Here is a 15,000-nt window from a genome sequence, read left to right as displayed (position 1 = left end):
AAGAAAAATAAGCGGCAATCCCAACTGGATTTGGAGCGTCAAAGGAACATTCCCCCTGGGGCAGCCTGTATTGTTCCATAACCTGTTGTGGTAGCGCTGGGGGTCAAAAGGGGCCGTTACGTGTGTGCAGGGCCCACCCAGACAAGCGAGCAGGCTAGACCTGTGCTCCAGGAGGTGTGAGAGGGAAGCATCTGCCAGCAGCAGCTCCCCAGAGTCTCCCCTCTCTCTCTCCATGGGAGAGCCTGAGCTCTGCTTAAGCCACCAGGCAGATTCACGATCTCCCAGAGCCGTTTGTCCTCCAACCCCAGAATAACACCTAGAAGGCCATAAATGCTTTAGGAAGTCTGGCTGGCAGTTTTTTTTTTTTCTGAAGGAAGGGAGTGAGGGGGAGAGGGTGGTTGGGTTTGGGGGGAGTGTGCGTGTGTACATGTGCAAGGGAGGCTGGTTCACTGGAATGTTTTTGCAGGGAACCCGTGAAACGCCAAAACCATGTTTCACCCTACCGCTCCGCGTCAGGCGATCAGAAAGAGCTCGGAGAGACCGCGCACCGTACCTCCGACGTACACCGTTCTGTCCTCTGCGGTTTCGACAACGCTGATGATAACATTCTCCGAACTGCGGTTCAGCAGAGCTTCCAAGACGTGGCTTTAGCCTCCGATGCACAAAGCCACGGGGCCCTCGGCTCAGACGACCCGCCGATGTCCTGATAACAATCAGCTCCCGCCGCTCTGAACCACGTCAGGGCGCCCCCCCCGCGCCACGCTCGGGATGAATGTTAAGGAGCACGTCCTGCGAGTTCCGAGATTACACCGCCATGGCGATGGTGAACCTGCGGACAGGCCTGGTCGAACGGAGGCCCCGGCCACAGACGTGGGCCCCTCCGTTTCCTGTCATGGGGTTTTATGCATTTCATGCGGCGGTCTTTTGTGTCTCCGACAGCACTTTGGACATCGAGGAACAGGAAATCAACAAACCATAGAACCTGTTGCCGCGGAAGGCCCGGGCGTATATTTAGTCTGTTTATTTAGTCATCCTGGCAGTGGAACGTATAGTTGCAGAGTGGCTTGTTTTCATGAGATATTTTAAAAAGGACATAAAGAATAAGAGTGAACACCAGCCACGGAGTGAATGGGCACACACTACACACCCGCCATCTCTCCCTAAATGCTCCCTAATTAGCCCCTTTTCTATCCCAAGGTCATATTGGAATGAGTTCCAGAGTGCGTTACGCTCCCCTCTCACTCTCCCGCTCCCTCGTTTTCTTTTCTTCTTTTTTTAAAAACTCTCTTCCTCTTCTTTGCCCTTTCCTCCCCCCCTATTCAGTCTCTTTCTCTCCCTCCCCTCGCTCCCCCCTCTCTCTAATAACTCACACATGTTGGGTGATTTAGTGGCCGGGGCACTGCATGTGACAAAGGGATATTTCATGGCGTTCTGTACTCGTGTCTACTAGCATTCAAGGCTCTGACGCCAGACCACAAAGTTCCGCTTGTACAGTACACACACACACACGCACACACACACACACACACACACACACACACACAAACACACACACACACACACACACACACACACACACACACACACACACACACACACACACACACACACACACGCACACACACAGTCGTCGTCGTCCCCCCCCCCCCTCTCCAGACCCACCTGTCCAAACCACGCTATCAGGACCCACCCACGACACAATCCATTCATAAATCCTTTGTCGGCATGACTAGCCCTGTGTTATCAGCACAGTGAGACAGCTCCAGGAGCCATAGAACCGACTCATTTCCGCTGGGTCCCAACGTGCACAACGACCGGTTCCCACACACTGATTTGTTTGCCTTCCATGGGACGGTTATTGATAACGCACAAAGTCAAAGATTGAGTAAGACGATGGCGGGAGGGGGGTGTTGGACTTATCAGGCGTTTGCGAAATAAACCCAGGCAGAAAAAGCTATAATTGCCAGTTAAGTTTCTCCTGTCCCAACCAACTCTGTAATTAAGGCTAATCTTGAAAGAGTTTAGACCGCTAAATGTTCACGACAACCTGCATGGTGTACTGTTGCTTGAAAGAGAGATGTGCTTGTGTGTGTGTGTGTGTGTGTGTGTGTGTGTGTGTGTGTGTGTGTGTGTGTGTGTGTGTGTGTGTGTGTGTGTGTGTGTGTGTGTGTGTGTGTGTGTGTGTGTGTGTGTGTGTGTGTGTGTGTGTGTGTGTGTGTGTGAGGGGGGGGGCGGGGGGAATGCAGGTGTGTTTCTGTTTTCAGACTCAAAGCGGGGATAGGGAGAGACTAGGACATGCAGGTGGAAGACAAGGGGGCCAGGGTCGGCTGCTGTGATGATGCGAGGAAGGCTCGCTCGGATCATCAACAATGGCCGACTGGGGACTGCACTGCATTAGCCCCCGGGCTGCAAATACCATGCAGCAGCTGTAGCTCAAACAGGGTATAGAAGGCATCATCCCGTTGTCTCAGTGCAGATCGGTCTACACCTCTTTTGGTGCTTCTGTTGTGTTATTTAGTTCTTTTTAGGGTGGGGGGGGGGCATGGCCTGTTCTACTCAGCATTAGGGGCTAGGATCAGCCCAGATGTTTTACATTAGGGAGGGGAACAGAGGGGGACTGAATGTCAACTACATGGTAACATCATATCAAAGGAGGGACATAAATGTGCTGAATAGATTAGCCCATTCTTCACACCTATAAAGTAACAGGCCCATTCTTATAGAGTTGGAGAAAAAAGCATAAAAGCGTTCAGTTTGTATGACTCCATGTTATAAGCCATGTTATAATCCTTGCTTTGGTCTTAAAGTGCGTGCACACGAACGTAGAGGCATGTACGTGTGTTTGTGCGTGTGTGCGTGCGTGTGGTGTGTGTGTGTGTGTGTGTGTGTGTGTGTGTGTGTGTGTGTGTGTGTGTGTGTGTGTGTGTGTGTGTGTGTGTGTGTGTGTGTGTGTGTGTGTGTGTGTGTGTGTGTGTGTGTGTGTGTGGCGCTGTGCACTCCCTCAAGAGCATATGGGAAATAGTAAAGCATAAATTACATTGCAAAAGACCAACAAGTCACATAAAGGCTGCACACTTCAGCAGATTAAAGTGAGAGCCCAAAAGCTCAGCAACAAACTCTTAAAACGGACCTCAGAAGTATAAATACAAAACCTTACCTTTTCACACTGAATGCAGAAGTCTTGATTCCTTGTGTTTTTACTGATTCCCTTTGTCAATCAGTGGTAAAGAGAGGGGCAAGCACAGGAGACAGTGAGAGGGATGCAATAAAGTCCACAGTCAAAGAGCGCCTCGGCCCGTCACACAGGCTTGCCCAAAGGCTGGGGGACTCATTTTCCTCGTGCTGGAATGTGCTCGCGATCCCATCGACAACTCCCGTGAAGCTCACTTTGTCCCGACTCCCTGTGAACACTGTTCTCTCCCACAGCATATGGTTCAGTTGCACTCCCGCTATCGGTGCTAAAATGGAAGTACTTTGCTCTTCCCCTGAGCTGGTGCTGTTGCTGCCTCTGCTTGCTGCTCTACCACCACTACCACCGCTACATCAACCCCCAAGCCCCCCGTTCCAGCAGAGCCGACACAACTTCCTCCAGTAGGACTGCCGCTGAGGCGACCACAAGTCCTGGCATGGGATAGTCCTCCCCCAGGGCCCCGCCCCTTTTCACTCTTTCCTCCCGTCCCGTTCTTTCTCTGTAGTCTCACTTCCTCTCTCTCTCTCTTTCCCTCTGCATCTCTCTCTCTCTCTCTCTCTCTCTCTCTCTCTCTCTCTCTCTCTCTCTCTCTCTCTCTCTCTCTCTCTCTCCAAGTTATTTTACGATAAACTATATTTAGGTTAGGCCTACAAGACGTGGAACTAGAGTGAGATCTCATAACATGAGTGAGAATATGGCATTCAATTATAAAGAGCCACAATAATGAATGCTGCCTTGGTTACATAATACTCCAGTTTGGGATGGAGCCGATAATGTATTACTTTTTCTAAACCTGTAATAACCCCTAGTAGTTAATCTTTCACTCTTGTAGAGTTTACATTTTTCGGATTATTTCGTTGTCAACTGAGCAATACACAATTTGCTTTTCAGAAGTTATGTGCTTAGTTTAATTATTCAAATAGAGTGTGAAATTTTTGTTTGAAATAGTATTTAATGTAGCGAGTATTTTAATGATATGCTAATATAAACAGCCTTTATTTAAAATGTGGCTTCAAAGCCTACCGCTAACTTTATTTGTTGCTCTATGCCATGGACCTATAAATATGCATGAGGGCAAAGCTTCTTCAGGCATGCTTCCAAATGAATGATTGACAGTTAGCACCATCTACAGGTAGAAATATGCATTTAATTGCAGGCAACAGGGCCTATCGTTGCATATTATTTTTTATTTTTTTATTTGATAGAATATGAAATTCTAAATAAAAACAATAAATAAAAACCTTAATGCAAAATTATGTTAAGAAATCTTTATTTTTCATTATGCAAAGGTTTGGTGCATTCTTTTAATGTTCTTACAATAACTTTTTATTTTTCATACATTTTAAGTATAGGATAAACTTTAACAGTTATGAGTAGTATCAAAAGTAGCATCTAAGTAGACTCAATGTGTTTAACCAATTATTAATGTTAGATAGCTGGCAGTTTAAAGATTGGCATAAAAATAACAAAAGGCTAGGTTAAAAAATCGGTCCTACATTACATACAAAAACATTTGTCCATTACAATAGCATGAATATATATTCCCTAATATTTTAACACCAAACAAACATAGAAACCCAACTTTAAAGAAAACTGAAGGATTGATTCAGGATTATAAGATTGGTTAAAATATAACATAGAAAAAAAAAAAAAAAGATAAAAAGATTGCCCAACTTTAATTGTAACACTATGTAGCAAAAAGCACATTTGAAAATCTGGAAATCTACTCAAATGATATTGCAACTACATAAAACAATCTATTCAATGACTTCTCGCCATCTCCGAAGTCAGATTTTGCATATTAAGAGAGAGAGCTATTGCTGAAGGATTTATTGACAGAAGAAGAAGAGACACTCAAGGAGTACGACGATGAGTAATCCACACTGCCCCTACGGGAGCCGGCCCGGGAGCCCTGCCTGGACCCAGAGCGGGAGCCCGGGTTGGACACGTTGTACGGGCTACTGATCCCCTTGGAGGATATGGAGGTGGCTTGGAGCATCTTCATGCCGTTGCTCTCTTCCACCATGCAGCCGTCCATAGCCTGCTTGTAGGAGATCTTCAGCTTGGTTTTGGGACAGGTCAGGTTCTTCTGGTGGTTTTGTGTATCCTGGAGCTTCTGGGCTTCTCGGCCGTCCAGCCACTTCCTGCGGATGGCCTCTTCCATAGAGATACGCCGCCCGGAGCCAGGCTCCAGCAGGCCACCTGTCAGGTACTGGAACTCTAGAAATCTTTGGCCAGCTTCGTAAGGCAGCCATTTCTCCTTCATCGCCTCGGCAGCTGACATCCTCCTTTTGCTCTTCACGTCCTCAAAGCCGGTGAAGGCCTTCTGGGAGGCTTTCAGCTTAGGAGCCATATCTTCATCAATGATTGTCTGATGGACCGCATCCTGGAGAGAAAGCCGCTGGCCAGTAGAAGGGTTGATAATTCCCCCTGTGCTGGCCTGAGCCTCCAGCAACCTCTGTGCAGTAATGGTGTCGACTATGCCTCTTCTGCAGGCCTCCGAAATGGTGATCTTTTCCAGGGTCTCTGTGTCAAATATTGCTCCCACGGGGCTTAGGTCATCGAACATCTCAGCGGGAGAGAGGGTGATGGAGATGCTATTGAAGCGCTTGCGGACTGTTGGGGAGGACGGCCGGGCCTGGGTGGGGCTGGTACAGGTGGCCACATCATCAGCCGTGCTGGCTGTAATGTTCATCTCTCTACTGCTGCTTTTTTGAGTTATGAGGTCAGCAAACTCGGTTAGAGTGATGTTTCCACTGCGGTACCTGTCCAAGGAGGCTTGATCGATTGCGCCACGTTCCAGGTACTCATTGATGTCGTACTGAGTTCCTGTTTTCTTATCCACCAGCAACACGCGGACGGATCCATCTTCTCCCTTGACCGTGATCTCCTCCCACTCGCACTCCTGTTCTGACAGGTCAAGGAAGGTGTCGTAGTCAATGAGCTCCCGGTGGAAGGCCTCCCTCACGGACATCTCCAACCCTGTGTCAGGGTCCACAATCACCACCCTTCTCTTCCGGAGCACGTTTTTGCGGCTCTCGGTAAAATCCTTGGTCTTTTTGCTCTTGTCTCTCAGTGCCAGGAGCACTAGACCTGTTTTGGGATCTTTGATGCACCTTTCCTTTAGCTGAAGATACGTCAAGTTATCCTTGGTGTTTGGGTCAAAGAAGCCTTTTGTGTCGTCTCCTTCATAGGTTAAGATCTCATTCATCTCTTCGTTGAAGTAGCCCCTTCTGTAGGCCACATCAACATCAATACGATGGCTCTCTTTCGGGTCAATAATCCCACCACTTGCAATTTGTGCCTCCAGCAGACGAATTCCATGGCCCTTTTCAATTAGATCTTTGTCAATGGCCTGGAAAAGGGAGATTGTATTCCCGGTTTCTGGATCTGTGTATCCAACGACAGCCTTCTCTGCAGATATCAGCTTCTTTTTGAACTCGTTCCCAACCACACCTCTCTTAACTGCCTCCTCCACCGTCAGGAAAACATTGTTGACCGGATCAATCATGAAACCAGAGGCAGCCTGGGCCTCAAGAAGCTCGAGGGTAGTCCCTCTCATGATCAAGCCTTCTTTCATGGCCATGTAGAAGGACATGGTTCTGTCTTTGGCCTCGTCATAGATACCAGCAATGCAGGAAGAGCCGTAAAGGTAGTTCTTCAGCCTGTCTTCAATATCTTGGCTAGTGAGGGTGCCCTGGTAAACTTTCTCCAGGTCAGCCTTACTCAGAAGGTTAGAGGCAACCAACTCTGTCATGGGAACTTCACTACGAATCCCCTTCACAGTCATGCATTTTTCTTTTTCGCCAGGGAGTAGAAGAAGGCCAGAGACAGAATCGATTTTACACTTCAACTTCAAATCACTATAGTTTATCTTTTTCCCTGAAGTTGGATCCAGGTAACAGTCAGGCTTCTTGTTCAGAGTCACGTAGAGGTCCTCGTCAATAAGGTTGCGGTCCAAAGCCAGATCTTTAGGCAGGAACACGCCAAGTACTGGGTCAATGATACCACCAACAGACTCCTGAGCTTGAAGCAAACGAATTGCAGTCGGCTTGTCAATGCGACCCTGTTTTAGAACCTGACCAACAGACAGCAACTTGCCACTGAATGGATCTTTGAATCCTGTGCTGGCTGCTTCAGCTGTCAGCAAAACATCTCTATCTTCTGCATCTACAAGTCCTCTGGTGCAAGCAGTATCCACAGGCATCTTTTCGTTGAATGCTGGGTCCACGATATAGCCAGTTGCAGCTTGGGACTCCAATAGCATTAGGGCACACTCTCGGCTGAGTTGACCTTTGGTTTTGGCTTCTGTGAAGGGCATTTTGCCCTGGGCACCTCTTGTCATGCCAGCAATTATACCAGTACCCTTCAGACTTATCTGGATGTCCACAGCAACCTCTTCTACTGTCTTCCTGCCACTGAGAAGCATTTCTAGCGTTGATTTGCTGATTATACCGCAGTCGCAGAGCTGGTGGGCTGTAACTTTGCGGCGCACTCCGTCAAACAACAACTTGGATGGATCTATTGTTGAAACCTTCTCGGATGTCTGGGTCTGTCTGCTTAGCGAGGAGGGTCTCTGTTGCAACATCAGTATCTCTTTCTCCAGTGTCTGTCTCCTCAAAGTCATCTCCCTGGACTCCTTTTCAGAGATCAGCCGCTGACTCTTGTATGTCTCCTCAAGGGTCCTCAGCTCCCTCGTCAGCCTCTCCACCTCGCTCTTCATGGAAGCCCTTTCTCGATCAGCCCTGTCCCGGTCAGAGTCTCCCTGCCTCTTCTCGCTGTCCCTCAGCTCAAACTGGCTCTTGAAATAGGCCAGATCTTTGCGCACAGAAGTGTTTTCCTCTGTCAGGCGCTGCTTGTTGCGGAGCTCCGTCTCCAGTGAGAGTTTAATGCGGGTGAGCTCCTCCTCAATGCGCTGCTGGCGTATTTTGTCTTGCTCCATCATTTTCATCTTGCTCAGCAGACCCTCCCTCTCTTGCTTCAGCTCAGTGAAGGAGCTTTTGGATTCGTGAATCATCATTGATGTCTGTGGAGACATAAGCAAAACACAATTACAGTTTAGATTCCAATTTAAAGGATTTAATTTCACTTAATATTTCCCAATTCCCGTATGTAAAGGCGTAGAAAACAGTATGAAAGCAAGTTATTTATACCTTTTGAATTACAAAAAAAGGACATGAAATGCAAATACAAAAGGACAGGATCATGATATTTTGCATTCGCCTTAGTATTAAATTAAATTAGTATGCAGTTATGTGGCAGGTGATGGCTTGTTTTAGTAAGTGCGGTTAATGATTGGTTGAGGGCCCAGGTTATTCAAAATAAATCATATTTTGAAAATGGGAAGCAATTTTGTGAAGCATGAAGCAATTTTAATTCCTTATACCTAGGCATGCAAGAGAGAACAAAACTAGTCAAAAAAAACTAGGATTATTCCTCAGCGCAAGTATACCTCAATGGATTGCTTTTGGATTTTGTCTATTTCCAACTTAAGCTTTTCTCTCTCCTTGGTCAGGTCATTGATGAAAGCCTCTAGTTCCATGGTTCTCTTGCTGCTGCTCTGGAGCTGTAAATGTAAAGCTCTGATCTGGTTGCGACCCTCTTCGTCTACACTCTCTGTGTTTGCCCTCAGGTCATCTCTGTCCTGCTTCGTGGTTCTCAGCTCCTCTTCCAATCTCAGCCTCTCTTTGGTGATGCTCTGGGTCTGGCTCTGCAGCCTATTGACCTCCTTCGTGCTTTCATTCAGCAGGCGGGTCTTCTCCTCAATGGTCTTATACAGGCTCTCACTCCTCTGGTTGAGCTCACGGTAACGGCTCTGTTCCTCCAGCAGCTGCTTCTTCACTTGCTTTAGCTCTTCCGCCATCTGGTTAAGTTTGTCGGTGGTGAGCCTCAAATCCCGGACGCTCTTATCTAGGGCCTCCTGCAGGGTCTTGACGTCCATGCTATATTTTCTCTCACAATTGGACGCTTCCTCCTGAATGCTCCGCAGGCTGGCAATGGTTGTGGTGTGCTCTCGGCAGGAGTTCTTCGTCCTCTCGAGCTCGGCGTCAAGCCTCTTTCTGCAGGTGAACTCCTCCTGGTAAGCCATCTTCTGCTTCTGCAGCTGGGACTCCATGTTGTCCAGTGCGCACTGCAATTCCTGGGTATGGCTCTGCAGCCTGGCTGCACTCTGCTCCGCTTGAGTTTTTGAACTGGTCGTTTTCTCCAGCTGCAGGTGGATGACAGATCTCTCCTGCTCCGAAGCCTGGAGCTTGTTCATTGCGTCGATATGCGCCTTGTTCTTCATCTGAAGTTCTGTCTGGACCTCCCTCAACTGACTGATCTCCATCTCAAAGCCTCTCCTCTTCCTCTCTTCCTCCTGCAGGCTCTGCTTGAGGAGACTGATCTTTCTGGTCAACTCCTGATTGCTGCTATGTGCCTCCTGTAGCCTGAGGTCGTCCTCTCCACTCCTCTGGACCAGGGTCCTCAGCTGCACCTCTATCTCGCTACGCCTCCTAACCTCCTCGGTCATCCTTTCCCTCTGCTGGAGGACTTCCTGTTCTGCCTTGCCCTTCTGCTCATCTCTCTGGGCTATGGACAGCCTGAGTCTCCTCAGCTCCTCCTCTAGGTCCCTCTTCTCGTCCGTGAGTCGGTCACATATCAGTCGGGCCTCAGTGGCGTCTTCCTCCTTTTGCTGCGAGGACAGCTGCACGGACGTCTTGGTGACGTGGATCTCCGTCTCGAAGGTCTGTCTGAGTTGACTAACCTCCTGCTTGTGCTGTGTTCTTACCTTTGACATCTCCGACTCTGCCCCGCGGCGGCGCGCCGCCTCCTCCTCCAGCTGTATCTTCAGCCTTTCTAGTTCACGTTCCTTGTCTTTCACCAACTTCTCAAGGTCAATCTTCGACCAGTTCACCTCCTCTAGCTCCTTCTGCCTGCGGCGCACGGCGGACTCATACTCCTCCTGCTGACTGGTGTAACGTTCTTCGGCAAGCCTCCTCTTGCGCACCTCTTCGTCCAGCTGGTACTGGAGCCGGGACAGCTTGTCATTGAGATCCTTTAGCTGGTTTTGGGTGCCTTCCAGACTCTCCCTGGTGGCGTTGACCTGGTTCACTGAGGTCATCTTCACCTCTTCCAGAGAGATGAGTTTCTCCTTGGACTGACTGAGCTCCAGCTTATAGCGGGCCAGTGCGTCCTCCAGAGACTGGTTCTTGTGGTTGCGGTCCTGGAAGGACTCCTTCAGACGTCTCAGTTCTTCCTCCAGGAGCTCAATCCTGGTGTTCCTCATCTGGTGGGGTCACAAAGTACAGCAAAGTCAATAGAGCCGTTTTTACCAAACAAAAAGATTTCTCTATTTAGAAATTGTGTGCAATCAAATATTAACGTCTCATTTTTGTTCAAAGACTTGTGTTAAGAACAAAGGCATGACGTCGGGAGCACGAACAAGCCTTACCTTCAGCTCTTCCATACTCTTGAGCATCTCTCCTAGAAACTTATGGTAGTCACCGGAGCGGGTCAGGAGTTCCACGTAGCTCGAGTGAAGCACTGTCGCCTTAGTAAAAAACAAATATCGGATGATAAGTAACGGCTTACCCAAATTCCCAAGGACACAAGATGACACAAGTTAATGCCATGCAAATGACACGGTACACTGTACACAATGTGAAAGTGTACAGTAGGGCTTTGAATTTTGCCCAAAAATCCTATTCGAAGTTTGTTTGTTTATTAATATTAGAATATATTCAAATATTTATGAATAATATTTTGATCATTAAATGCGTTCTGTAAGACCTGGATTGGGCTTCGCGAGGTTTGTTTACTGCGTTGCTATGGTTACCGGTCTTCCGCGTTCCAACGGTTTATTAGGTTTCTAATAAATCGCTGTCTAATCAATACTTCATTCACTGCCTCTTCCGTGGTCATTACAATATTATGAATGGACTGCGTCGGGTTCTCCGACGTCCCTCCCTCTTGGCCTGCCCATAACAGGTTTGAATATTAAGGGCTGCCTAATATTCATTCGAATTTTGATTTAATTTTTGATATTCAAATTATATTCGAACAACGAAGTTCGGAGTCAAAGCCCTAGTGTACAGTGCAGCAATTTGATTTAGTCATTGCACAGGATATTAATTTGGCGATGGTAACACCCAAATAGTCAACAGTGTTTTGACACAGTGCACCTTGCCAGCAAATACCCACTTCTACATGACAGAAAACATTAAATTCTCTATAAGCAATAGCTAGCAAATCAGCCCCATGTTGATGGGTAACGGTAAACTGATGCTGGATCAAAGGATCTCCTACCTCTTGCCTGACCGTAGAGGCAGGGCTCTTCAACATTGTTCTCTTGATGGGAACGTTGAGCAAAGTCTCCAGACCTGCACTGTATGAGGCCAGCTGTAGCTCATAGTCCTGCACGGACACAACAAGGGACATACAATTACACACAACTACAACTCCATAGGCCTACTGTACCGTCAGGGGCATAGTGACAACCAATTTAAATCTCTGTTAATATATATATTTTGTGTACAGTGTGTGTACATCGATACTAACCTTAATGGAAGAAGCACAGATCTCTGCGTCCTTCTGAACATCTTCCACTTTCTCATGCTTTCCTTTGATTTCATTATATAGCACCTGCGCAAAAAGAGATGGATCATTAAGATAGACTAATGGTAGCTGATGTCATACGAAGCATATCGAGTTCCTTGTAGCACAACTACATCTTCTGTCATCTTACTTACAGTAATGAGAATGCACATTGGCAGTAAGATAGCGGTCAATAATAATTCAGTTATTTAAACATTTTGGTTTGTCAAGGGATTACATTTGCCAGCTCAATTGTTGTTGAGTTTCCTCTCGGGCGATTTCCAAATAAATCCCAAGCAAACATACAAGGACATCTACCAATATGTAGTTATACTAATCATTGATCTCAATAGTATTTTAGTTTTACCGTCAAAAGTATCTTAACGAGTTTGAAAAAGAACACGAAAAATATCAAAACAAATAAATGAACTCATAATAACTGTACAGTGAATGTCTTCAATCCAGCAGCACTGTGTGATTCGGTGTGACTGTGTTGAGCGGAAACAACATGCCTTCTGCTGGTTGAGGTGATCCATCAGAGCCGGGATGTCGGTGAACTTGACCGCCTGCAGGCTGTCCTGCCGTATCCGGGTATTGTCTATCCATGTCTCCAGGTTACCGCTGCTCTTATGGTAATCTCTGAGCTCCTTGTCCTGCTTCTCCAGGTCCCACAATCTTTGGGGGGGAGGGGGGAGGGAGGATGAAAGAGTGTGCGGAAGAGGAAATGAAGGCGTGGGTGGTGGAAGTATTTTTAGGGCTCTTTCTGACTGGAGAAAAGAGGATGTAAGCACGCAGGTGGTTGTCTAGGATGTGGCTGGGTTTCAACGCCATCTCAAGGCCATTTTGTACAGTCATTGTGTCAGACATTTTGTCCAAGGGTGTGTGGTGAATTGTGCTTATGTTGATGTGGGGCTGTTTGTGTTTTTCCATCTTGTCGTGTCAATCTGGTTTCTATCATACACTATTCCATAATAATAATAAAGATAATAATAATAATAACAATAATAATAATTATGATTATGATTTATTATTATTGATTAATAAATGTGTTATTTGTGTTATTATTATTATAACTTTAATTTACAATAATATTTTTTAATAATTTATGAAGGATAATAATAATAATTTATAATCGTACCTGCTGTCAATCTGAGACCGGATACGGCTCCAGCGGTCGTTAAGCTGGCCCACCTGCTCAGCGTACTTGGTCAGATCCACGTCACACTTGTGGAAGTTCCTTGAGATCTGGCTGTTGTACTGCACTGCGGAGGCCAGTTCAGAGTCCATGGCAGAAAGAAGGTCTCTCTTCTGGTCCAGCTCCAGCCTCATTTGCTATTGAGCCACATGAATAACAGTGCCGTTCAAAACACGCCCTTTCATTTGAACGCTTTATGGTTTACATTTATCTCTCAGGCATTTTTTATGAAATAAACATGATACTATATCATCATTAGTGGGAAATAGAAAATAACTACATGGAATAATACCAGAATGAACCCTAAAACACCTACACCGTTTGTGTTGTGTGTTACACAACACTATCTCATCTTAGATAATAGCTGCAATAAATATTTGTATTTGTCAGATGTGAGATTCTGCAGAACGCGAACACACAAACCCTAAGGGTGGATCGGTACTCGTCCACCTCGCGGGTGTCAAGGGAGGTGGTGTCCTTCTCCGTCAGCAGCACCTCGTTCACCTGCACCACATCTTGGACCTGGTTCATGTTCTGCAGCACGCCTTTCAGGCAGGACAGCCTGCGCACAACACGACAAAATCACAATCAATGACACACCAACCTATAGTGACTACATCATCCTTCACTTTAGGTTACGTTAAGGTCTGGTTGAGGAGATCTGGAGCACACAGAAGGCCGAACTTTAAGGAAGGACTCTTATTCTTAAGCCCAGATCACACGGCAAGCGAATTTCGGTTCCTTTTTGTAAAACAAGTAAAATCAAACGGAAATCTTAACATAATGATCCAGAAATACTTAATGTAATACTTAATAATATTTGTATCTTTTTTTTGGATACCGATAAGGTCGCGACTGAAACCACTCGCGTAGCAGAAGGCCCAAATGATGACACACACAGTGTTCTGGTAGATAAGAAAGTACAGGGAGACTCTGTTTCCCGTTATGCACCTGGCCTTCCTCTGACTACAATCAAGGTTATTATGCTGGCATTGAAACACTGTTGATAATTTTCTGGTCAGCCAATAAGATCCGACTATGTGCTTTAAAACAATATCCCGAATTCTTCAGTTGAGAGAGAGACTATTCTGAAATGCTTGTAAACCTGTTTCTCTGCAAAACATATTTCTACGTGCGTCCCGACAATGGCTTTCTGCCTCGGGATCTATGCTCAGTCTCCATCCATATAAAGATTGAAGAAGGTTTAAAAGGTGGATGACTTCACCTGTTGAAGTAAGAGTTGTTCAGGCCTTGCAGGTCTCCGATCCTCAGGTTGATGTAGTCCAGCTGAGAGCGTAGGTACTTGGCCTGCTCTGAGTCGGCAGGGATCCCATCCAGCTGCTTCAGGATCCTCTCCCTCAGACGGATGTACTCGTCGTGGAGGGCGTCCAGGTCCTTGCTCACCACCTGGCAACCGCAGCACATAGAATGAAGGATTCTCATCAAACGAGAACACATCACCATGAGTGATGGGATAAAATATTGATACGGCGATATATCATCGCTCTACTTTGTGCGATACGAGAATTGAAACAATGGCGCCAAACATAGATACATATTTCTTTTATAATTTTTGTTTTGTTTTGATTATAATTATAATTTTTTGATTTATTATTGCATTTTTATGCTTTATTCATGAACTGTTAGACAGAATGGTCCTTGCCAAATATAAATATTTTAATTGATAAAAATAAGGCGCACTAAAGTTTCTAAACAAACGTCACTGCTTCATTGCTCCACCAGGTGGCGCTCAACACATGAATGAGGGAAAACTGAACCGAAGTTAACTAGCCACAGGAGTATCTGAAGAACTCAGTTTGGACCATGAATAAAGACAGAAAGAGTAAAGGACTGTATGTAATCATTTGATGAGCTATGCCGGGTAGACCGCTTTGCACCAACGCACCGTGCAATGCAATGACTGCATACAATTAGTGTGCGATGGTGGCTATCGAACCGTCAAACCTTGAGCAAGGTCAACGGTGTGCTCTACCAATCGACCCCTACACCGATAACCACTAGTTAACGAACGACCACCGCC

General features: G+C 46.4%; 2 protein-coding genes across 5 annotated transcripts in view; both read right to left on the bottom strand.

The window, feature by feature from the left end:
* The window catches only part of LOC130387440 (tensin-3-like), a 38,975-nt gene extending 35,342 nt beyond the window's left edge, over positions 1-3,633 (bottom strand). For 2 of the 3 annotated variants that reach the window (XM_056596519.1, XM_056596520.1), the window contains exon 1: positions 1-1,223. This exon is cut by the window's left edge and continues 742 nt beyond it. The gene's annotated coding sequence lies outside the window, so the exon portion shown is untranslated. Of the gene's footprint in view, positions 1,224-3,157 lie in introns of those variants that run through there. The other variant, XM_056596522.1, reaches the window with a different exon arrangement.
* Positions 3,634-4,441: 808 nt separating this feature from the next.
* LOC130387437 (desmoplakin-A-like) overlaps positions 4,442-15,000 on the bottom strand; it is a 16,641-nt gene continuing 6,082 nt past the window's right edge. The window contains exons 12-20 of one of the 2 annotated variants that reach the window (XM_056596515.1): positions 14,185-14,366; positions 13,383-13,521; positions 12,903-13,096; positions 12,277-12,439; positions 11,729-11,812; positions 11,477-11,584; positions 10,623-10,721; positions 8,643-10,457; positions 4,442-8,216 (exon numbers count right to left, since the gene is read on the bottom strand). In XM_056596515.1, the coding sequence (XP_056452490.1) occupies positions 4,992-8,216; positions 8,643-10,457; positions 10,623-10,721; positions 11,477-11,584; positions 11,729-11,812; positions 12,277-12,439; positions 12,903-13,096; positions 13,383-13,521; positions 14,185-14,366 (6,009 nt within the window). In that variant the 3' untranslated portion in view covers positions 4,442-4,991. The remainder of the gene's footprint in view (positions 8,217-8,642; positions 10,458-10,622; positions 10,722-11,476; positions 11,585-11,728; positions 11,813-12,276; positions 12,440-12,902; positions 13,097-13,382; positions 13,522-14,184; positions 14,367-15,000) is intronic. The other variant, XM_056596516.1, reaches the window with a different exon arrangement.

Source organism: Gadus chalcogrammus, chromosome 8 (assembly GCF_026213295.1).
Source record: "Gadus chalcogrammus isolate NIFS_2021 chromosome 8, NIFS_Gcha_1.0, whole genome shotgun sequence".
NCBI lineage: Eukaryota > Metazoa > Chordata > Actinopteri > Gadiformes > Gadidae > Gadus > Gadus chalcogrammus.
Note: the sequence above shows the minus strand (reverse complement) of the source record. Positions and strands in the feature narration are given on the sequence as shown.